Here is a 23,431-nt window from a genome sequence, read left to right on the forward strand (position 1 = left end):
AGGAGTCGTGGATGCTTGTTTGTAAGGCAAGATTGTACATGGAAAGAATCTTAACTACTCCTTATTCAGTTTCATACATACGTGCCTGTAACAACAGGAACACAGATGGTAAATCAGTTGTGATAAACATCATTTAGCATAGATGACATGCTTAAATCATGAGTTCCGTGCCAATATTGTAGAGATACAAAAAAACCTAATGAAACTGAGAATCCAGCTCCACAATATTCTTTATCTAATGCCTATATTTAAAGCAGTTTCTGCTTTGGTGGGAAAAGTTTTCTATTAATTTTTGCTTTATACTCTTTATGTTAGAAAAATTGCATTAAAAATGTGATTTAACAAAGTTTTAGCTAATGGAACTATTTCTCCAGGTCAGTGGCAGGACATTCACCTCAAAAAAACCTGGAATGGGCAGTTGAACCTCCAGCAGTGACTTTTCCCCATAATGAATTAATTGTGTGTGTGAACTATGATCCAGGGGGCAGGTGGGTGACCTCTGCACACTGATTAGTAGCCTCTCTCTGGCCCGTAACCAAAAAGAAAAAAAAATTGCATTGATGGCTAACATGTGGTCTTGCCTCATAGCCCCCCTGTATGTGATTGCAATGAAATTCAAATGATGCAGAGTAAGATGAATCTTTTGGATTAGATCAGATCCTAGTTCAGTGGAATTAAATGGAGTATGTGAGATTGGGAATGCTTTAGATAGAAGTCCATACTATGTGGGTGTTAGGGGTGCATTAAATAGGAAATGTTGTTCAATTGGATCTTTTACTGACATGAGAATACTGCAAAATGCAAATGGAATAATGTCTCAGACTGATATATGGTGCTTGTAAGTTTGCATGTTATAGTTTCTGGACATTCGCCCACCGTGTTGAGCCGTCATCAGACATGCAAGCAATCTGTTCAGACTGGCAGTCTCTGTGTGGGGAGATTCTGAAATGTAGAAGCAGCCAATGGAGTTATATTCTGTTTATTAATAGAACACCTCAGTGCATACCATTTGCCATTACTGTGTCAGACATCAGAAGTTACAGACCCACCATACAATCACAGATGCTCAAACATGACTAAAAAGTTCCTTTAGAAGTTGAGCTCTGCATTTTGGAGTTGGTCACTTAGCTGGCTGGAAGTGTGCTTAGAAGCTGAGACTACAGACTTCCATTTCTGGGTCTGTTTGGGGATTTCTTTACTGCTCCGGTTACTTGACTCTTAATATTGTGGTCCTGTGGGCTCAAACATTTTTCCATAAATCTCAGCTTCAGTGCATTTTGATTTCAGTGGGATTTTCTTTGGTAGTTTAACAGCAGCCAAACTCCTACATATCTCTTTTCTAGTTTAGCATTAACTGCCAGCTCTCCAAGGCTATAAATCTAATCAATTTTTCATCAGATACATGAAGTACAGAAGTTTCTAATAATAGGCTAAGTGTTCCAAAATCACCCAAAATATCACTTGTTTTGCTGTAATCCCGCATGACTCACGTTGCTGTTGTTTCATAATAGTTGTTGTGACATTTGCAGTAAGTGTTGTGCTCATATCTGAGTGGGTGGATAGCTGTGGTTTTCATGGCAGCAAATAAAACGCTTTTTGCTGGGAGAAAACAGGTTGCTATGACAGAGGGCTATTTACCAGTAAAACATGAGTCAATACCATGAATGATTACACTCTAATGCACAGACAGAATTAGAGCATTATCAGTAATGAAACAGATTTTAAAAGTCTTTTTTGCCATATCCATTTGAATAGTGAGACTTCTAAGGAGTTTACCTTCTGTGGCAGACAGTCTGGTGGGTAGACTTACATTTTTTTTGTTTTAATGAACAAAAGTGCACTGCAAATGCCACATTTTTGCAGATAATCTTTTACTATCATGGTTTCCTTAATGGTACTTTCAGTACCATTTGTTAAAACACTGGTCTCATTATATGAAACTTGAAAGTTAAACTCAAGATTTTAATAGCACCTTATAAATAAAACACTGTTTTTATTGGGCCCAGTTGTCTCCAGTATCATCAAGGTTCACCGCAGTAGCTATTAGTCTCTTGAAGCATGCCGTACACTTTTAGGTCACCTGCTGTGCTGGGGCTACATATTACTTGCATGAGAAATGCAAGCAGGATTGAGCCCCTGCACAGCATGTCCCTTGAGTTCAGAGGGACAACCTGCCTTAGTCATGTGAAATGATTAATTTTAGGCATTCCTGGCCTGGTCAAAAGCCATTGAAGGAAGTGGAGAGTTTCCAATTGGTGTAAGTGGGCTTCAGATCATTTTCTTTCTTCCATTTGTGCTTTGGAGAGCAGCATTTCCTAGAATATCACTGATAATACAGGTGCCATAAGTGACATGCATGGCAGATAAACACATACTTGATTTATGCAACCCCACAGCACTGTTTTTGTAATACTTGCTCCCTTGTTTGCTTCTTTGCAAGTGACGAGAGGAAAAATTCTAAGCTATAAAAACCTTACTGTAGCTCCACAACTGAGATATATTAAAGTCAAACCATTTCCTCTTTGTCACCTAAGGTATAAATACGCATATAAACATGAACACGTGAAATAGGTGTTCCTGCTTCTCAGCAGTAGCACAACAGAAGTACAATAACTAACTATGGTTACCTCCTGATCTCCAGGCACTGTTGCATTTAGTTATTGTACACTATTTTAAGAAAGAAGGTAGCAGTTGACAAGCTATTTTAAGCATCAGGAAGCAGGATCCATAGGACCCAGTGAGTACATATATAGAGGAGCAAGCAGGATAAGTAACTTTGTGGTAATTTGGGGGCCAATCCAAACCATGAAGCCCGCATGCAGGACAAGGACCATGGGTAAGCCATTGTGTTGCCAAATGACTCTGCTGGCAACTCCAGCTTGTGCCACCATTTCAAGTTATTGTCAACTGTGTAAAAAGAGAACCTTCAGCAGGGGTCATGAAAGTTCTGCCTCAGCAGATGCAGGACCCTAAGTTATGCAAGTGGGCTACTCATACGTAGTTAGAGAGATGAGGTTTCAATGATGCTTAAGCTAATAGTTCCTGAAAATATTTTTAATAATCATTTACTCACCAATGTGAAAGTGACTGATTATTAGCAGTGCTAGACATTGGATGAAAATGCTCTTTACTAATAAACTTGTATTCTCAACATTAAACTCCATTGTATATAATGTGCTTGATGCTGCCTCATGACACACTCGAGCCTAACCTTAATGTGGGATTGTGTTTTGTTGCTTTACACCTTGTCACTGTTACATTTGTTAATTCACATCTTAGAAGGTTATGATGGCATACTGAAAACCAAAAAGAAAATGTCAGTTTTTGAAGTGGCTTTGTATATCTAGCAGCCGATGCTGCAGTAACTACGTGTTTGATTATATTCTAGGAGGCATGCTAGAGGTGCTCTAGTGCCCTTTTTAAGTTAAATCTTTGTAGTCTCCATCCATAGTATCTCTTTAGTCCTGACATGCTTGGTTTTATTCATGGTCAAAGGTGGATGTTATCAAGGCAAGGCACTGTTAGCCAGGAATTAATGTAATATACAAGTGAAGCTTCTTTGTTTCTTATGCTATCTGTTGATATTCCCTAGGTACCAAAAGAAAATTACAGAGATAGACTTCTACTGTTATTGTCTCAGTGATAGGTCGTATCTCCAAACAAACTGTATGAGGAAGGTTATGTTTTGGAATAACATCCTGTGTTTTTGTGCTTAACCACTTTTCATTGATGGTCTGAAGTTGCATTGTATTAGCACAAAGTATTTTGCAGAGTTAATTGATATTCCAGGTTTGTCCAGGGGAAAATCTACAGCTCCCCACAACATGCTTGACAAGTTATTATATTTACTTTAGTCAAAGCCCGAGTGTGCAGTATCCCTCTTGGAGGTGGTCTATTATTGGAGTCCCATATGCTTTTTGTTTGGGAAGAAAGCAGTCACTGTGTCATACTGTTACACAGGGTATTCTTTTTCAAGGATGTTGTTCCCTTGGGGACCATATCATGCCAGAGTTCCTAAGTCTAATAAGACCTTTGTAGCTCTTATTGTGTTAAAGTTCTGGGAGGGAAGCAAGAGTTAAACAGAAAATGTAATTCAAGCAACTATACTAGACCACATGTTGAAAAACATGACTGTTAAAGCAGAAAGGCAAAGGCTTCAAAAAGATTCCTGTTGTGGTAATGTAACTTTTTTATGTTTCTTCCCAATGAATCTAGAATAGAAAGGCAGAGGGTGATCTTTGTGGAGTGCCTGGTTTTACTTGACAGTAATTAAAAATGTAGCAGCGATTCCATGTCCCTGAAAATTATATCACAATGCTTCAAAAGAAGTGTTCAAGATTTTAACTTGAAGGAAATTAGAAAGTCTGCGAGGGGTATCCCACCATCGTAGAATGATTGGATGCTGGTTTTTTATGTATGAATCTTGAGAGAGACAGTACAGTTTTTAAAATGGCAGATGGAGCAATCTGCCTCACTTTCTACTCAAAATTCCCATGTGGATGAAAGTAAATAATGTGCCTGAAACATGCTCATATCACAGTCTGGGTAAGAAAATACGTGGACTAAGTAGTAACCACATTTCACACCTTACAACAAAAACTTTAAGAACCATGGTAATGTAAAGGTCTAATACATCCACATACATGATGCCTTTGATTCATATAGATATATTTTTAATTCATTGGCTAAATTCCCACGGAGTTTATAGTAGAGGAAATGCAGTTGATGGGAAGAACTCATATTAAGCTGATGAGAAGTTGATACGAAGAGATGGTTTAGTAATCCCCAAGATTTCAGTTTTGCATAGAAACGTCACTTAATAACCAAGGCATAATCCTGGACATGTATCAGTTGTTTCTTAAGAAGGGAAATATCAACAGTTTTTTTACAGGGACAGGTCTTTTTCTTATCTGGAACGAATGCATGATACGTAACTGGCTTTCAGTGTTGAAGGATAACAAGGATAAAATAACCAAGATAAAAAGCTTGGATATTATACATCTGTTGTTTTTCCCTTTATTCCAGCATCTGGTTTCACAGCAACGCCTTCTGATACAGGATGAATCAGTGAACTTGTTGAGTCTGTACACATCCCCTTCTCTGCCCAACATTACCTTGGGACTTCCAGCAATTCAACCTCCAATCAGTGTAAGTGACGAGTCTCAAGCCTTCCTGTTTACTTTTGCTTCCAGAAAAACTACTTTTTGCCTGTCCTGTTTTTTTAGCATTTTGGAACGTAAGCAATTCAGGGTAGGAACCAGACCTTTCTTTGCATTGTGCAACATCTGAACATTCAAGGGCATGAACTGAAAGCAATAATCGTTCTTAATTGCAAATCAATGAGTGCCAGCCCAGCTTAGCTAGGTAAGAGCCACATGCACTATTGTATTTATGTCTACAAATCAGGTGACAGATTTCAGGCATGGTGAGAGGTAGTATGAGGAGATAATTCAGTATAAAAATTCAAATTATAAGATCATCCCCACCTAGCAAAGTACGGCACTTCTAACTTTTAAAGAGATTCCAGTAGCAACCTAAGTTGGGCTGAAGCACACCAGGAGAAGAATCTAGTATTCTGCAGTTAGGTTGGTTAATAGAGGGGAGTGTTATCAACCAGACAAATGAAATCTGTGATATGTGAGCAACACTTAATATTTTAATGATGAGTTATATTCATATGCCCTTTGTTCAGTCTGAAGCAATCACCTTTATTTAGACCTAAATATTAAGTTAATATGTGAAATCTATGAAAATACAGACATGATATGGATGAAAGTCCATTCTGAGGGATTAGGATCTTTAGGTCTAGAACAAGTTAAAGTAAATACAGAAGTGAATTACAAGGTTCAGTAAAATACCTGAAAATTTTTCTACCTGTCAAAACTTATTTCTTCTGATTTCTAGCAAAGAAATGTAAAAATAATGGTACAAATTACATAAGTTATATGGAAGTTCTATACAACAATGAAGGAATTCTAAAAAAAAATTCCCAATTAAAATTTCTTAGAATGTGAATTTGTAACTCCTGTAAAAATAGTAGGAGTGTAAGTACAGCTTTCCGTGGTGTAAAAAAGCCCCAAATCAATAAAATCCAATACAGTTTGTAATAATTGATACTTAATTCTAGTGATAAATGTAGTTTCAGGTGAAAATGTCATTATTTAATGGCTTTTTCAATGCATCTACTGTTCTCACCAATAATATATTGCAGCAATCCAAAATTTTAACACGAGACATCAAGCTTTGCAGAGAAAATTGTGTAAGCTTGGAATTGGTCCTCTAGGAGTCTTTCATGAGATACTTATAAGCAAATTACTGTTTTTAAAGGATGGAAAAAGTGAACTGATTATGAGAAGTAGTGCTTACTTTTCCAGACAATGTCATCAAAAATTTCTTGACTTTTCACAAAAAAATATTACTTGCTTCAAAGTAATTTTCTAACATTAAAATGGAAGTGAAAATATGTTTCATTTTCTCACTCAAATCATATGATCTTTTGATGTGGCCAGCTAACACCAAGTATTACTTTTGGCATCAGAAAAAACAAAGGAGCTGATTTATGCAAGCAGTGTTTATTTCTGTTACCAGAATAAGCAGTTGCAAATTGAATGTAGACTTTACTTTGGTGTTTGTTTTTCAGGGAAGGGTGATAGCGGAGTGTGAAGTAAGCATACAAAAAATATTAGTGAAAACCTTGGTTTGCCTCAGTAGAATTTATGGAATTTCAATTAACAGTAGAGATACTGTTTTTAGCATGACATACCATAAGTGTTTGTCTGCAAGCCTTAACATGCATATTTCTCTTAGGTTATTATTCTTGCTGTAAAAATTATTATTCTGCTTTTAAGAAATACTTTTTTTTTTTTTTAAAGAAAAAAAGTAGACAAAGACCAGAAAAATATAAAGTAAATTTGTAATGCTGAAGCCTTAAAACTTTCAAAAGTTTTAAACCAGTAACTGTGCACTTTATAAGGGCACTTTAAAATGCCACACACACTACAGCTCTTGCAGATTCTTTAGATGAGAGTTTACCTATACAAATTTACTTTGCAAAGGGTAAAACTTACATTTGTGCTGTCCTTCAGGGAGTCAGGGAGTTCTCCAGGAAAAGTAATAGCTTCCCACTACTACAGGTAATTATTTTGTTTTGCTGATTGGCTTGCTGTCTGTTGGAAAGTTATGTGAAAAACCAAGCCTTGCCTATTCCAAACTCAATGGAAACTATTTTCTCTTATCCCCTGTTTTCCTGTGCAGGAGGCTGTGGGTAGTTTTTTAGACATTTTGAGAGGTCTTGTCTTTTCATTAATAATGTTCTAACTATTAGTTCCTTACGCTTTGGCTTTTATTACTGATTTTTATTCAAGTGGTTTTGTCACTCAGTTTCTCACAGTGTTGCATTTAACTGGCATGTTCCTCCTTCCTTATCATCTCACAATCAAAGTATAAGATAGGAATGCTAACCTTTCCTTCTGTGTGTATTCATGAAGTATGACATAAGACCATCTAATTAAGTGGAGGTGTAAATGGCCAGGTCTATGAAAAGCATTTATCACTTCCCTTGTTCTTTGGCAGGCTTCATCATCATTCAAAGAAAAGCAGAAGGGGGAGACCCAGTCGCTTAGACAAGGAGTGGCCTTGGCTGGACAGTATGGGGGGAACATTCCTCCATCCTCAACTCATCCTCACGTTGCTCTGGAGGGAAAGCCAAATAGCAGCCACCAGGCTCTCTTGCAGCATCTGTTACTGAAAGAACAAATGAGACAGCAAAAACTTCTTGTGACTGGTAATGATCGAGGCTCCAGTAGAATAATTAGTTAGGATGTTTTAATGGCATCAGTATTAACATTATACTAAGTGTGATAATACAGATACTATACATCCTAACTGTTGGGAAAAGTGGGAGGGTGGGAGAAAAAAGTAGAGCATCTTTATTTTCCCCTTTTAGTGAGTCTGCTCCAGTCTGTTAGCCTGAAAGAATTTGGTGATTACAGAAGAGAAAATGATTACTTCATCACATTCTTTTGCAGCTGTTGAACTTCCCAGCGTCGCATCACGAGGCATGTGGTACATGATGCAGAATTCTGCAACATAACCCCCTCTTCTTGATGAATGCTTTCTCTGCTATTAGAACTATTATTTTGTTGTTCTTCACAAGGGAGTGAAATGTCCCTGTTTTGCAGGAGCGGTTCCTCTTCATCCACAGTCTCCTTTAGTGGCAAAGGAGAGAGTCTCACCTGGCATACGAGCTGCCCACAAACTGCCTCGTCACAGGCCACTGAATCGAACCCAGTCAGCTCCTCTTCCTCAGAGTACTTTGGCCCAGCTGGTCATTCAGCAGCAACATCAACAATTTTTGGAGAAGCAGAAACAGTACCAGCAGCAGATCCACATGAATAAGGTGAGTTCCCAAAATAAAGATTTTCCAGTAAACATAAAGGCTGAAAACTACTAAAGGAAGTTTAGGTATTGATGCCATGAGCTCATGTGCAGTAAACAGGTTCTTGAATGGGTTTCTTGTTTATGTATAGTTGGTGTATACATTTGTGTAGATCTTAGTTTTATGCTTTCTGAAATATGCTACAAAGGTAATTCGTGGTTCTTGACATCAGTAAGAATACAGTTCAACAAAATAGGGTTCAAAGCATCTTGCAGGTTTAAATTACAGGTGGTTTCCTGTTGAATGGTAAATGATGCCTTAAAGATTACCAGATTTCTATCCAGTTTTTCAATGTGCACTTCTGAGCTTCAGTAATCATTCCATTCAGCTGCCTTTTTAGTGTATTTTAATCTTTCTCATTGTGGACCAGCATGTGGAGTAAATATATGGCATTTCAAGTCAATCAGCTTATTAAATTTATCATTTTTTTGTGTAAGAAACTTCTTAAACATCTGGAAAAAATTTTAATCAGCTTTTATCACACCAAATTTATCTCTATGTTAATTAGTACCATGAAAGTTTGTTATCTATATGGTGATATAAAATTATCATAGAAGGAGAATGAGAAGAATGTGCTATATATCAGAGGAAGAGTTGAATTGTGCCCCTCTTCACTGTATGCTAAGGAGGAAAAAAGAAAAAGACACCCTACATTAGTAAACAAAGAGCAGAATAATCTAAAGAGATTTGTCAGGACTAATGTTTGTGCTACAAATGAGATGCTCTTCCCTGCTCTGAAATGAAGATTATTAAAGTTATTAAATGCTTTTATCTGGAGGACCTTTTTTCTGCACTCAGTAGTTAGGTTTCCAAAAATTGTTCACTAGAGCTCCTCTAGTAATTCTGAGATATTCATCATGCATTTTTATTGTCTTCTTTTGTTTGTGGACTACTTAATGACTATATATTAGAGACAATAGCAAAGAAGAGAAGATGAAAAGCAGGCATTCAGCCCTTGTACCTAGGAGAAAAGAAAAAAAGTCAATCCACCTTACTGGGTGAACTTCCCAGGGGGTACTGATTCTTAGGAATCTACTAAGAATTCCCAACAAAATTAGAAACAAACCTAGAGTTTAAGTACATAGTTTGTACAGTGGTTTGGTTATTAAATCTTGTCTTAATTAGGAAAAATGAAGACCAGAAAACTTCAAAGTTCAGAGCTGATCCTTGCATGTTAACCCCTCTCAGCTTGGGTGTTTTGATTACTCAACTAGGACTCCAGTTGGCTTTTCTTTGAGTATGCATTCCATATGTTTAATCAAGATGGCATATGTATATCTCGTAGCCTCAGGTTTTAAAAATATTTCACCTGCCCTCAATTGTCTGAAAAGAAAAGAATTTTTACTGGTAAAGTACTGAGTCTTTGTCCTGTTTGTGGGTTTTCACTACAAATTAATCAACCTATGCATTCCTCACAAGGCAAGGAAACCCACTGATACTTCTTCTTTAGATTAGATGCTTGTTGCCATGAATTCTACCACAGCATTTGGGGATATGTGCTGTGGCATATGGGTACATTTGTCCTGAATGTGAAAATTAAATTTGAGCCAAATTAACATACATCTCACAAGAACTAGGCTGGACAAGGAAGTTGAAAGGATGTGTTTTGGTTGCGATAACGCTTGTTTCAGTAACAGAACTTTTCCTGATGTAAAATGTGAAATGAAAATATATGTTAAGTGTTAAGTGAATAATTCCCTCTTATACCCAAAATACGCTTTCATTCTTCCATTATTATTTGTAATAAACAGAGACAAAATTCCTCCTTTTAAAACGTAGGGACCCTAGTTTTTATTCTCTGCAGTACAGGCAATAAATATATGCAGAGAGTAGAAGTTTAAGTTTATCCTAGGGCCTTTTGCTGCCTTGAACTTCCATTACCTACTTCCTTTTCCCCCAAGAGAGTCTCTGTCTTCTTTGCCTGTACTCCCAGAGCAGAGTAGCTTATCTGAGCAGCAGACACCTAAGAAGGGTCAGGATGATGCCGCAGCAACAGAAGCAGTGGGTTATCTCAGGAGGTGGGTGTTTTATCCTTGGAGTTTGCAGTGTCTGGGTTCTTACACTGCCGTATTCTCAGAAGAACCATTCTGAAGCACAGTTCTGAAAAATTTCAGTGCTTTAATCATCTGTCTTTTGCAAGTATACAGAAAGCTGGGGGCTTTCTTACATAGTTAAAAGAAGAAACTTAATTTATAAAACCTGGAAATAAAGGGTAGCCAATAGACAAGAGAGTGAGAAGATCATATCAATTCTGAATTTTAAACTTTATTTTTTAACCTTTTAGCTTAAAGGTTTAGATAGAACACCTGTGCCTTCAAAGGGTTTTTGAAATTTGCTAACATGGTGGCATATACTTCGTTCATTCTTAAAACTTTCCTGTTTGCAGTTGAAGTTATTTGGTTTTTTACATAATATTTGTGGCTTGGCAATCAAACTTAAGGTCTACAAAGCAGAGTTATGTGAGTAGATATTCGAGGCTGTGTAGCAAAGCTGCCCAGTATCTTCTTTTTTTTAGGACAAGTTTAGAGAGGTATTAAGCGAATACATGCAGTGGCGATTTTCCACTTTTCTGTCCCCTATCCTTTTCTTAGGAAATTTCTTTGTGAAATATCCACAGTTATAAGTCCCTCCTTTTCAGTCACGAAAAAGGTAGTATTTTTAAAATAATACTCAAACATTCTCTTAAAAGTTTTGTTGAAAAAGACCAGAACCATTTTAAGCTGACAAGACCATGAAATGCCAGTTGATTAAGAGCTAGGAAGAAGATAATACCTTCTTTTCTTTTCCATTTCTCTTTCATTTATTCCTTATATTTAGGACTTCAAGTACTTAGGTATTTTTCATGTATTCAAACTGAACCCAGTACTTGAATGTTTGCCCTGAACTAAAATGATATGGCGTGTGTCAGAACTCCCTGAAAACTGTTTTTGGTCAGATCTTTTTGGCGACCATATAGATGAATATTGTTGTAAGACCAAGACAGAGGAACAGAACAAGTTTCTCCCCCCTCCACTCATGTTGTATTTATCTTGTATTAAAAAGCCATTTCTTTTCTTTGAGAAAAGAATATACCTCAGCAGCAAGCCAGTGTTGCTGTGAGGGTGATAACAAGCAAAATCTAACATAGGTCAGAGGTAAAGAATTCCCCTGGATCATTTCCATTCTGAAACGAAACAAATCATTGCCAAGAGGTGTGCCTCTGTCCTTAATAACAAAGAGAAGATCCCCTATGGATTATTTCTGGTCAACAGTCAGATGCCAGGCTTTTGATGTGGGAAACTGTATACGGCCCCACTGAAGTCTGACATTTATACCTGCGGGATCTGGTACGCTGACCTTCGGAAAACATCCAGCAAATGTTGATGTCCCATCTACAAGTAGGTAGAAACCCTCATCCCAGCTTTCTGGGGAAATAAAAATAATAACAAATGTGAAGTAACCTGAACTCCACTCGTCTTAGGGAAGAGAGGCTTTGCTGTTGTCAGCTTTAATATACTTCTGTCCGACTGACAGCTTATTTCCTCATAAGGCCCTTTGATCACCATTGCAGATCTTCATTTTGCTCAGTAAAGGGATTCCATAGTCTGAAACCCCCAGTTAAAATTATTGCAATCAGGTACCAAAAGACCACTGCTGCAATAAAAAGCTAAAAATTGAAATACTATATGTGTATGTATGTATATAGAATGCTTTGACTCTGTCACTTCCAGCCAAAAGGATGATTTTGATGAAACTAATGAAAGTGCAAAGCCCCTAGCAGAGGTCTGTGTTCACGAAAGTCTTAGAAATCACGTGAGGAGTATGTGAACAATCCCTTCTACCTTTAAAGGTTATTTTTGTCATATGTAATGCATAAAAGCCTACCTCTGCTTAAACTAAACGAGGGCAGTCTTCAGTGGGACCAACATTTTATTTGATCAGTGTGGGAAGCCTACATGTGTTCTTAAAATAATTTATTCATAGAACTTTGACACTTTGTTTTCAGTGTTAAAAGCCTCCTCTTAACTGTAGTAGTAAAAGTTAAAATAATGGGGCAGTTGTGAGTGTGCACTAACTTCATGCTAAAGCTTAGATAAGGAGTACCTGAATTTCATTTGTCATTCCTGGATGTTAATTGGTTTAAAGCATCCTTGTTTGGGTAACCAGTGACTGGGATAGACTGTGAAGTAAAAAATTAATGTCAAAAAATACATAAGAAGTGAAAATTTGGTAGTGTTTTGGGTGGTGATCATAATTGAGCTGTATCTGTTAATTTTGTTGGTTTATTGATGGAAAAAATAGATTATTTGTTGTAGGAGTACTGAAAAAATAGTTATCTCCAGATTAATCATTCACTTCTCTTGATGATGTTTAATGACATTCAGAAGAATGGATCAAGTTCAGCTGGGATAAATTAATCTAGCTTCATTAAGCATATTACAACTGAGATTTTGGCTTTCTGTCTTATGCATCTGACTAGCATCTTCTGAAGCTGAAATGTAGGACACTTCTTCTTTCAAAAATTGCCCACAGTGAGGAGTATTTGGACAAAACTAGCAGCAGTTGACTTGTGTTTGGAACTGAAAAAAAAATGCCCAGAGCATTTTCTCCTTTACTGAGAATTCATGTTCAGATCGTAATGCAAAAGAATGAATTTGAAGATCCCTCAGAAATGTTGTACTACATCAGTGACACAGACAATGGCGAGTAGGTGTCAAGTTGTTTCAGTGCAGTTAACAACATTTGTAACTGCTCAAAGTCATCTTGTAGCCATAGGGGAGAAGGAGTAAATGTGGGTTCCATAAGTATAGCCGAGAGTTCTTAGAAATGGCTGCTGTGATTTCAAAATGAATTGATTAAGGAAGTAAATGTATGAGGTGGTGGTTGCAGTATTTCGGGCATTGCCTCTTTGTAAAGACATTTTACTTAAAACACTTTTGTGTTTTGCAAAAGCTTATAATTTCAGGGAGAAACGAAAGCAGGGTAGTGACTGTAGGACCTATAAAATGATCTGTTGAAATATCCAGATTATTTCTACTTAGTCTTCCGTTTTCCTGTACAAGCAAGCAGGTTAGACATAGGTTGGTGGATTTTGATTGTACTTCTACATTTATACAAGAGTTGATGTCTGTAAATGTTTCTTCTCCTGCTGCCACTATTTACTTTGGCTCACACATACTCTTTTGGAGGTTTAATTTCCTGAAGATAAAAGGAAAAAAAGTATAGGATACATTAGCATGAAACCATTTTTTTAGTGGAATAGCGGTAACAGTGAAATGTACTGCTTAAAGACCAATCTGTACTACTCTAATTTGGTAGTGAAATACATCATGGTTTTATTAGCAATATTCAGTTTAGTCTTATTAAAACTAAGATTCAACAATCAGTTTTTCAAAACAAAAAATATGCATTCAAACGAGAAAGTCCTGCATACAACTTCAGAAAAAAATAGCAAGGATTCAAAGTGAAAGATTTAAACATTAAGTGTATGCAGAAGTATCCAGCTGCACAGCATCTCACTCAGGAGTCATTTTCTGCGGTGTAATCCAGCCCTAGATGAAGTGATAAGGTAGAAATACCAACTCTAAAGTGGTATCTTTGCATGTCTCCAGATACATAATTTTCCACAGTATTACCAGGATATATATGATAAATGATATATGATATCAAGTAAAATCATATGAAGTTATACCATACTAAGAAAAGATCATATACATGATGTATCATATAATGTGATATAAAATAGGATGTTTCTGACTTCTGAGAACTGAACAGTCTCCTGGTAATGCTACTAATGTAATTACTGGAATAAGATGAGGCCAAGCTTCCTTTAAAAAACACTTTAAAAAATATGAAAGCACAGTGGCAATACCGATAAATGAGTCAGCTGTGGCTTAGCAGGCTGAGCAGCTGGAGTGAGTTTCAGGTTTTGGGTTCCTCTGCCTCACCATGCCAGCCACTCATTTTTATCAAGGTCCATAATATGAGAGAACATGTCTGCAGTGCCTCGTAGCCCCTTGCCCAAGCCTTAGTTAAAGTCACAGTGTAAATTATATTTTTAAAAAAGATTTTGCAGTAAAGATAATATGAATACACTTTGAATATCTACTATGTAAATATATAAAGACTTGAATTTGACAGAGTTTTAGAAAATTTTATTTGCTTAGTTCCTGCTGTCTGGAGCAAGTTGCCTGCTGACTTCCATGATACAGGAGAAGGCCCCAAAACAGGAGCACTGTGCATCGAAATGCACATAGACACCACTGTAGCCTCCTTTGGCCCCTTCCTTATGCTTGTATCACTTCACTTATTACATGCAAAAAAGGATTTGAAGGTGTTCAATGTATAGATTATACATTGCAAGAAATTTCATGTTGCCTTGGAAAGCTCAGCAGCAGATCTGTGCCATACAGAAGCATGAAGAAGAAAGATCCTGACATAAGAGTGAAAAAGCATAAAAGAATGGAGAGCAACAATGAGCTAAATACGTGTTTTAACTTTGCTGTGGATGTGCACTCCTTTTCTTTGGCTCTCCCTCCAGAATAACCCACCTGATGTCAAGTAACTGGCACATGGAATGGTTTGCAGATGGATGAGGATCAGGGTCTCTCTGTATATGCTTATCTGTCACACAGATGTTTCAGCTTTGTATTTCCTTGTTAGCAGCCAGAGCTGCCTTTCTTTACTTGCTCGAGGAGAGGGCTCACCCATGGATGTTCGATTAAGTGACAGAGAGGAGTGTACCCTAGCCAGAGATGCAGAGTTAGTTTTACTGCCTTCTTGGTCAGTGTCATCCCCTGAGAAACAACTGGAAAAGGTTTATGGGTTTGATCTGAGTAATTTTCCTGTTGCTGTTCAATGGAAGGAGATACTTCATTAGTTGCAGTAGTGAGGATATCCCAGCTTAGAGCATGCCACCTGCAGGAGGCACACGTTGTGATTTGCCAGTTACTACAGTAATAAAACAGGGATTCTTGGTTGTTTCTTTTAGGTAAGACATTAAACCTTCATTACACTCCTAAAATGAAAGTTTGCTGGGACCATAACCTGTAGACTTCTGCCATAGAATTTGTTTCTTCACTGGTGTGGGATTTATGCATCAGAGGATCACCTGGAACTGCATAAACAGATCTTTCAGCTCTTCATGTTTACTTTGTGGGGGTTCCTGAATCCACCTGTATCTTCTTGGATCATAGTTTATATGACAATCCTGCCCCTCACTGGGGTGGCATTTTGCTATATGCAGTAGCAAGCAGAATGAAACCAGGCTGTCCATGTTTTGTGACAGAACAGCTATACTGAAGCCATCCAGTAACTCAGCACTAGCTAAAACTCAGTTGATTTGTGTCTCTTTCAAGAAACCAGTTATGTTTGTTTGGGGTTTTTTTTCCAGTTTTGGATTTTTGGGTTACATCTGGACAATTCTGGAATACATATGCTGCATCTTAAATAGTAAAATATAAACTGTGCTTGATTGCAACACTCAGGCATCTGGCACCTCATCAGAGCTTTACAATAGCAGCTAATGGTGTAAAAACAATATTGTCTGGGTAGCTGTGTTGTGTCATCGTTGCTGAAACTGGGATACCTGTGCTGTGCACAACAAAAGCTAAAATCTTCCCTGTCATGGGACATACATGCTTGTAGTATCTTCGAGTCACAGGCAAAGGGATAGACACCAGCTCTGTCACCACTTCTTTCTTTGTTTCAGTGCCTTCATGCTTTACTTGATAGAGCAGTTTGTGTGAACGTTTTCTGATCTGCTTATAACTAATTTTAACCACCTTACTCATTTTCTTATATCTTGGAGTTCCCTTACTATTTTGTGTGGTGAAAAATGAACAGTAATACAGTTAAATAAATATCTGCTTTTATGTTTGAAGAATATGAAGGAAGACTCATTTCTTTTGATTACCAGCTGTAACAGTGTAACAGCTGTGTGATTTTTTTCAATATTCTGCCTTATTTTTCGTTTAGTATTACTCTGTAATAGTCTATACATATGGTTTTTTTCTACTGAAACATAACAGGTGACCTTTCACTTGGGAAGCTGTGTTCTTTTTTTCCCTGTAGGTTAGTATTTTAGCAATGATAATTACCTGGCTTTGCTGCAGAAGTTTTAATTTGCTTAGTGCAAATCCAGCACCTCTCAGCGTTTGGCACCAGTGAAGGGACTCAGTAACTGTTCCTCTCCTTCTCTTTCCAGATGCTCTCTAAGTCCATTGAGCAGCTCAAGCAGCCTGGCAGTCACCTGGAGGAAGCTGAAGAAGAGCTTCAGGGAGATCAGTCGATGCAGGAAGAGCGAGTCCCTGCCAGCAGTGCCAGCGTTAGGGCTGAGAGCAGCAGTGCTGGTGTGGATGACAGAATAGGACAGCAGGTGGGGGCTGTGAAAGTCAAAGAGGAGCCACCGGACAGTGATGAGGATGTTCAAACCCAGCAAATGGAATCTGGGGAGCAAGCTGCTTTTATGCAACAGGTAATAGGCAAAGATATAGCTCCAGGATTTGTAATTAAGGTTATTATCTGAACATCGCGTGCATTTTCTAGGCTTTGATAAGCAAGTGTGTTTTAATTCAGTGATCTAGCAAATCCTGATTTACTGTTCAAAGAATCTTAACAAAGGCAGAAGTGTATGCACACTTGAAGCTCATCCTTCTGGCCACTAATTGAGAAAATACCTGTTGCAGTCAATTATTCTACATAAATCTTTGCGTGATAGCTGATAGACTTCGTATTAGCCCAGCATTACATTACATCGCTTAGTTCTAGTGCAAGAGAACTCATATCACCTAGCTTGTTGAGATCAGCAATTGCTGGAATTAGTTTCCAGACCTGATTGATGAAACATTCTTCTTTGATTTTGATTCCTCTTACTTTTGCTTTCAGCTGTCTGTATATACTGTATCATACTTTAGTCTTGAACACTGTTAACATTAGGGTATTTTTCCCCCAGTAGACAGGTACTGACTGCTACTTCAGTGGTCCTAGGCTGGTGTATAAAGTAAAATTTAGAGAAGAATACAAGGTGGATGTAAAGTAGCAAGGCAAGGCACTGTTTAAAAATTGCATTGTTTTCTTTTTTTTTTTGCACTGCTTAGTTAATTTTTCATTCTGTCTTCTTTGATGATACCGTCCGCAGAGACATCCTTAAATGAAGCAGATGCAAATCCTGGTGAGAAGCAAAAGGCAGCACGCAGCATTAGGTTCCAATCAGTTATTAGGGTATTGCAGGAAGAGCACGGAACTGTTAGCATCATCATCTGATATCCAGTCACTTTTTTCTTTTAAATAAAGACTCATCCTACAATACTGCGTCACCTTCACCGCTAGGGCTCACAGACAAATCCTGGAGTAGTGACTGTGTGTAAGGTGCCCCCTTGGCAAAAGGAAACTTGAGGTGGTGGCTGAGCAGTTCACCACAGCTGCAAAGATCAGTGCAGTTGTGCAGCTGGAGTCCCTTTCCCTTGCTGTAGCATCAGGCAGAGCAAGGCTGGGTGCAGTGGAAGGCCCTGTTTATTTAAGTCTCTGCTTTGTCAGGTCCCTGCTGTTCTCCTGCAGAAAAGTGATTTTGGGAGGGGGGGGTGGGCAGGAAATGCCTTATGGAAACAGGAAGCCCAAGTGATTCATGTGCTGAGGAATGCAGGGGGGTGGGGGGGACGGGGCAGCGCTCCCTCTGTTTTTAAAGGCACTCTATGAATTGATTTATTGTCAAAGAAAATAACAAAACGAGTAGGGAAATTGTTAAGGAAGCTTTCCAGTGAAACATTTCCTTCATATTCCCTTTTGATATGTTTACCTTGTTTTATAGGTTTACTTTTGTTAAGCTAGTTAAAGATTCATTGTATTAAGATCCCCTTTAATATGGATAATCCTAAACTGACCTGGAATCCTTGTCAGGTTTTTTTTTCTATTAAAAATATTTATATTTCTAAAGCTGAGGTATTTTAAGGTGCAGTATCCTGTTTCAAAAGAGATAGCTGTTTTGCCAAATGTAGAAATTGTTCTAAAATATGTTACTAGGATATGTTGTTTACATAATGCTCTAATTCTATTAAATCTCTTCTCTCTCAGATGTTGCAGAGTCTAAAGATACATTATCCTTTTACCTAGAAGTTCTCCAAACAAATGACTAAATAGTTGATATAAAAAGAAAGTCCTCCTGTAATATTGCATTAGATAGGAAAGATTCATTAATTGAGACAATACAGGTGATTTTAGTTTGTAATATTTTAACAGAAATCTTTCTCCTTGGATGAAAAAAAAATCACATTCAAAAAGTGAAGCATATAAAAATTAAATTATATGTTTTTCCTGTTCTGTTTAATTTTATTTGAAACCCAAGTTCAGAGTCATCAAAAAGGGATAGTGCATCTTTTAAAATATATTTTATTTGGGGAAAAACTTTCAAATTAGAATAGTTTATACACTATCACTTCAAAGACATTTATTGAGAGAACAAAAGATATTTTTATAGTGTCATTTAGATGATTGATAAACCCCAATACATTAGTGAACTTTAATTTCAGAGTCTTTCCAATTTGGATTAAAATAGAGAAACTACCTGGAACCAGTGAAAAGGAAAACTGGGTTTAAACAACCACATTTCTAATTGATAATTGTCTCTTACATTTTAAATCTACTGTATTTATTATAATTTACACCCTTAGAGGTGATCTCTTGTTTTGTGTTGTAAATATATTCTGTTTGTATGTTCCCTTTTTTTGCCTTCTGATATAAGTCTCTTCCTTTCTCAAATAAAGTTTTTTTTTAAAAGATCACCTTTCAGATATTTGACTTTGTGTAAAGTTGGTAACTTAGTTGTGCTTTTGCTTTGTATAACCAAATATGTTTGCTACACATTGTTGAAAGAGTTCAAGCTTTCAGGAGCAAGGTTATTGTTACATGATTCTTACAATGATTACACAAAGTCTTTTTTTTTTTTGTTATTTTTTTTTTTTTGTCTCGTTTTATCCTTATCAGCCATTATAAGTTTTAGTGAATGTGAAAATAGTATTTGGTTCATGCTCATTTTCCGGTCATTGCATCTGTCCTGATCATGTGGTCATGTGTTGTACCATATAGGAAAGGTAAATCTCAGATCCTTGGCTCCTACTTATGCAAAATTTAGGTATAATTTACATGACATATCTAAAATCTGCCCAAAACCCAAAAAGTGTTAATCTGAGACTGAGCTCATGCTGACCTCCTTGATACTACTCAAGACCTTTGCAAAACTAGAGTTCACCTGTAAATATGCTGGGAAGGAGAGAATCCACAAACTTTGCAGACTTTAAAGCAACTGTGTCCAACTGTGTCCTGCTTTAAAAACACCAAAGCACTTCCTTGAAGATGTTAAATGTTTTACTGGTTTGTGAAATATCCTGAACTTTGCTTTAGATCTGCAGAGGGAAATTGTTTGTACTGCAAACCTATTCCTGTTGCTAAGGTACATGAATTATTAGTAACAACAGTTCAGATATTTCTTGGGCTCTAGGTCTTCTAGCTGTTCATTTAAATTTCAAAGGCTTTAACAACTTTGATTCCAGTATAATTTTAACTAAAATTAAAGATTTTCATCTACATAAGTATGTAAAAATAAATATTTCCATAAATGAAATGTAATTATTTTCAGTTATACAACCAAAAACTTGAATAAGGAATATGAAATAAAATATTAAATAAGTAAAATCTTACACTAGGTAACTTAAATAGCATTAACAGTCTAATACTATGCAGCTTGCCCTTTTGATTATTCTGTATTCAGAATTTTGTGCCTAGAAGTAAAACATGCTTTCAACAGGGAATTTATTGAGATGCCTTTTTTAAAATACTCATGTTGGAATTAGAAATGATGTTTTCAATTTAAAACATTCCTGTTTTGGAAGCTACAGCTAAGTTTTTTTTCCTAGATTATTTGATTGCCATGCATCAAAGCTCTCAAAGTTAAGAAAACGACCATAATTTAATATAATTCACAAGCCTTATCTCCTCCATGAATGCTGTGCATCTAGTGTTCAGGTTTTCTTTTCTTTGGAACAATAGATGCTTACTGTGTCCTATTGTCTGAAAATAAAGCCAGTATAGCTGCTGATTTAGAAGTAGCAACTACCAAATGAGGAAAAATGCTTCATAATATTGATATAGTCAAGACAGACACACAATAGTAGAATGTAGATACTCTCCCAGAACTAACCAAATAGGATTGAATGCCTTAACAAAGCAGAAGCACTCCAGACACTACCACCAATCACCCTTTGTATTCAGCAGTTCATGTGCACATTATTTTTATGCCATCTTCATTATCATCAGGATCACTAAACCTTACTCCATGCTACTTAAAACAACTATACCCTGTTTTTATCTTCACTGGCATTCTGAGGTATAAATCTATAACATTTGTCTCAATCTAAAATGTTTACTTATTTCTCCCCCTTATGAACACTTAACAATTTGCAGCCAACATTAGCTAAGCCAAGTTAATTTCCTTATTGTATTCTGTCCCACCAGCAGCATGTCCTACTTATCCACTTAGGAGATGTTTGTTTGCTTTTCATTTATTTGTTTAGTTTCTGATTTCCTTATGCAGTTCTCATCATCTGGGTGGTAGAAGGGTATTCTGTACCTTGTTTCTCAACAAGGAATGTAGCTTAGAACATCATATGCTGAACTGCTGTTCCGGCAAGCAGAAGAGCATTCTGGATAAAATTACCTTCTCCATTGCTTTAGAGCAATAATCCCAGTGATTATTGTGGAATTTTACCACTGGATTTGGTAGACACCACTGTGCTTTGTATTTGGTAGACTTTGTGCACTGCTTTTTCTTTTTTTTTTTTTTTTCCATCTTTTAATTAGATTTTTAATTCCTCTTTTAATTAGATTTAAAGGCAAAAAGCACAATTAACTCTAACAGCATGGCCAGGAGCAAGGCTGGGTTTCTTAACCTTACACACAAATGAACAGCACCAGGAAGGGGCTTCCTTCAGGCATATCCTGATTTCTGATCCCCATTTGCTCAGCTCAAGTGTCACACTCCTTGAGCTTATTTTTTTTTATTCTATCCCCATAACTCATCTACCCTCTACAGGATAAATTCTCTGGCTACCTGTGGGCACACACAGCTTTTGGAGACCGCCAAGAGTTACTACAGCAGCAGCAGAGATTTAAAAGGGCCCTAGCTTAGTAACTTTGAAATCATTCAAGCAGACTAATTCTCTGTGATAATTACCTTGGGGCCTTAGTCACTAGAGTTGTTTTGACAGACCAGATACTTACATGTAAGTGATTCAGTACCTTAATTATCCAATTAAATTAGATGTTTTGATTCTGGCTGTGGAGCTTTTGTTGCATTTGGTTTATTTTACTATCCATAATTGCCTTGAAGTCACTGTATTGACTGTTAACAGTTCATAGCCCTTGAAAAAAAAAGGAGTTTGGTTGGAGGATGTGCTGTTATAAAAGTATCCCTCTGTATATTTGGTCCTTCTGAGGTAGAAGCACATTACAAAATTTTTGGCCTTGAGAAGTGCTGTGAAGGACAGGAGAAATGGAAATACAAGTTTAGAACATGTCAGACTTCCAAATAAACATTCCACCCCCACTCCCTAAATGATGGTGTAAGCACATTCTTGTATCTATTCAATTCACCTTTTTTGCTTGTTTGTTTTTGTGTGCTGCCTTAGCTGTCTCCATTAACTCCTTCAGCCAGTAAAAAAGGCACTAAACTTGTACTGATCTGCCCTTCCTCAAGCCTGTGAGTGCAATGCCTCAGTGGGACTCCCACATGACAGAAGCTGGCACTGTGATTTCTGGAATCAAATTTGAGCCATAGATTGTCTAGAAGGAGCCCAGGGGCAGAGGGCTGTGTGGTTGGATCTGTTTTGTGAAATCCTTTCATTCACCTAACAGGAGGGGAAGTCTCCATCTCCAAGTATTTAGCCCTCATAAAGTCCTGTATTAGATTTTTAGCTGTGGTTTTTAGAAATGCAGTTCTTTATCAAATGCTACGGGGAGAATGTATTGGTTTTTAAATACCAGTTCCATGTGAAAGTGCAGAATAATGAGAATTTTTACAAGTGACTTTCCTTTCTCAGTTGGATTTGGAAATTATCCATTTTTCCAGAAAGTACTGAATCTACTTTGTTAATGAACACCAAGGACATTGTTATTTTCGTCTTTCCTCTTGTAAACCTCCCGTTACAGAAGGCAGTAAGACTTACTTTTATCATAAAATTAAATCAAGACATAAAATGTTTGATCAACCATAGGGCATTACAACATAAAGACATCTAATTTCACTGATACCTGCACAGAATAACATTGTTAGTGGTTTTGTTTTTTGATAAAATTTTTTATGCTACTTGTCCTGCTTCAAATACTTATGATATAGCACCTTAATACTTCATTACTACTCCCTTCTCTTAGAGAAAGCAGCATGTAAGGAAAATGCTGGGGCAACAAGTAGGCAAAATTACTTAATCAGAGGTACCAAACTAACATGAATCAAAAGTCTGTACGTCCAGATCCAAGTAATTATCACTTCACGTTTTGCCAGTCAGATGATATTGCTTTCATAGCACTGGGCAATTTATCATTTCCTGTATCAGACAGCACAGGGGTTTATTGTTATTGTAATTGAAGAGGATTATGTGTTCTTGGAAAGCTGCTGCTTTAAGTGCTTCGTTTTTGGAAGAATTCTGTGTTGACCTCTGAGTATCTCTGTCAGACACATATACATGCACACACCAGTTTTCATTTTCTTCCTTCACTTAAAATAGGTGCCTAAATAAATGCATGCCTCAGTATACCGCTGGTTAAATCTTCATAAAGCTGTTGTTTAATATCCTGGGAGAATAGCTCAGCCTGAATGCCATAGGTGCTCTAATGCAGAAAGCAGTGCATAATCTTTCTCCTCTTGTGTTCTGGCCTGTGACCTTTAGATCCCCAGAAGATCAAGGAAGTCTTTCTCTCCATACTGCCTGTATTTCCTCAGCAATGAGGCTTGTGAAAATTACGGCT

The 23,431-nt window shown here is 37.1% G+C and overlaps 1 protein-coding gene across 4 annotated transcripts in view; it reads left to right on the top strand.

The window, feature by feature from the left end:
- The window catches only part of HDAC9 (histone deacetylase 9), a 453,995-nt gene that overhangs the window by 254,827 nt on the left and 175,737 nt on the right, over positions 1–23,431 (top strand). For 3 of the 4 annotated variants that reach the window (XM_030444747.1, XM_030444749.1, XM_030444750.1), the window contains exons 10-13: positions 5,026–5,148; positions 7,573–7,783; positions 8,181–8,398; positions 16,623–19,192. In XM_030444747.1, coding sequence (XP_030300607.1) covers positions 5,026–5,148; positions 7,573–7,783; positions 8,181–8,398; positions 16,623–16,943 — 873 coding nt within the window. In that variant the 3' untranslated portion in view covers positions 16,944–19,192. Of the gene's footprint in view, positions 1–5,025; positions 5,149–7,572; positions 7,784–8,180; positions 8,399–16,622; positions 19,193–23,431 lie in introns of those variants that run through there. The other variant, XM_030444746.1, reaches the window with a different exon arrangement.

Source organism: Calypte anna, chromosome 2, assembly GCF_003957555.1.
Source record: "Calypte anna isolate BGI_N300 chromosome 2, bCalAnn1_v1.p, whole genome shotgun sequence".
NCBI classification, from domain to species: Eukaryota; Metazoa; Chordata; class Aves; order Apodiformes; family Trochilidae; genus Calypte; species Calypte anna.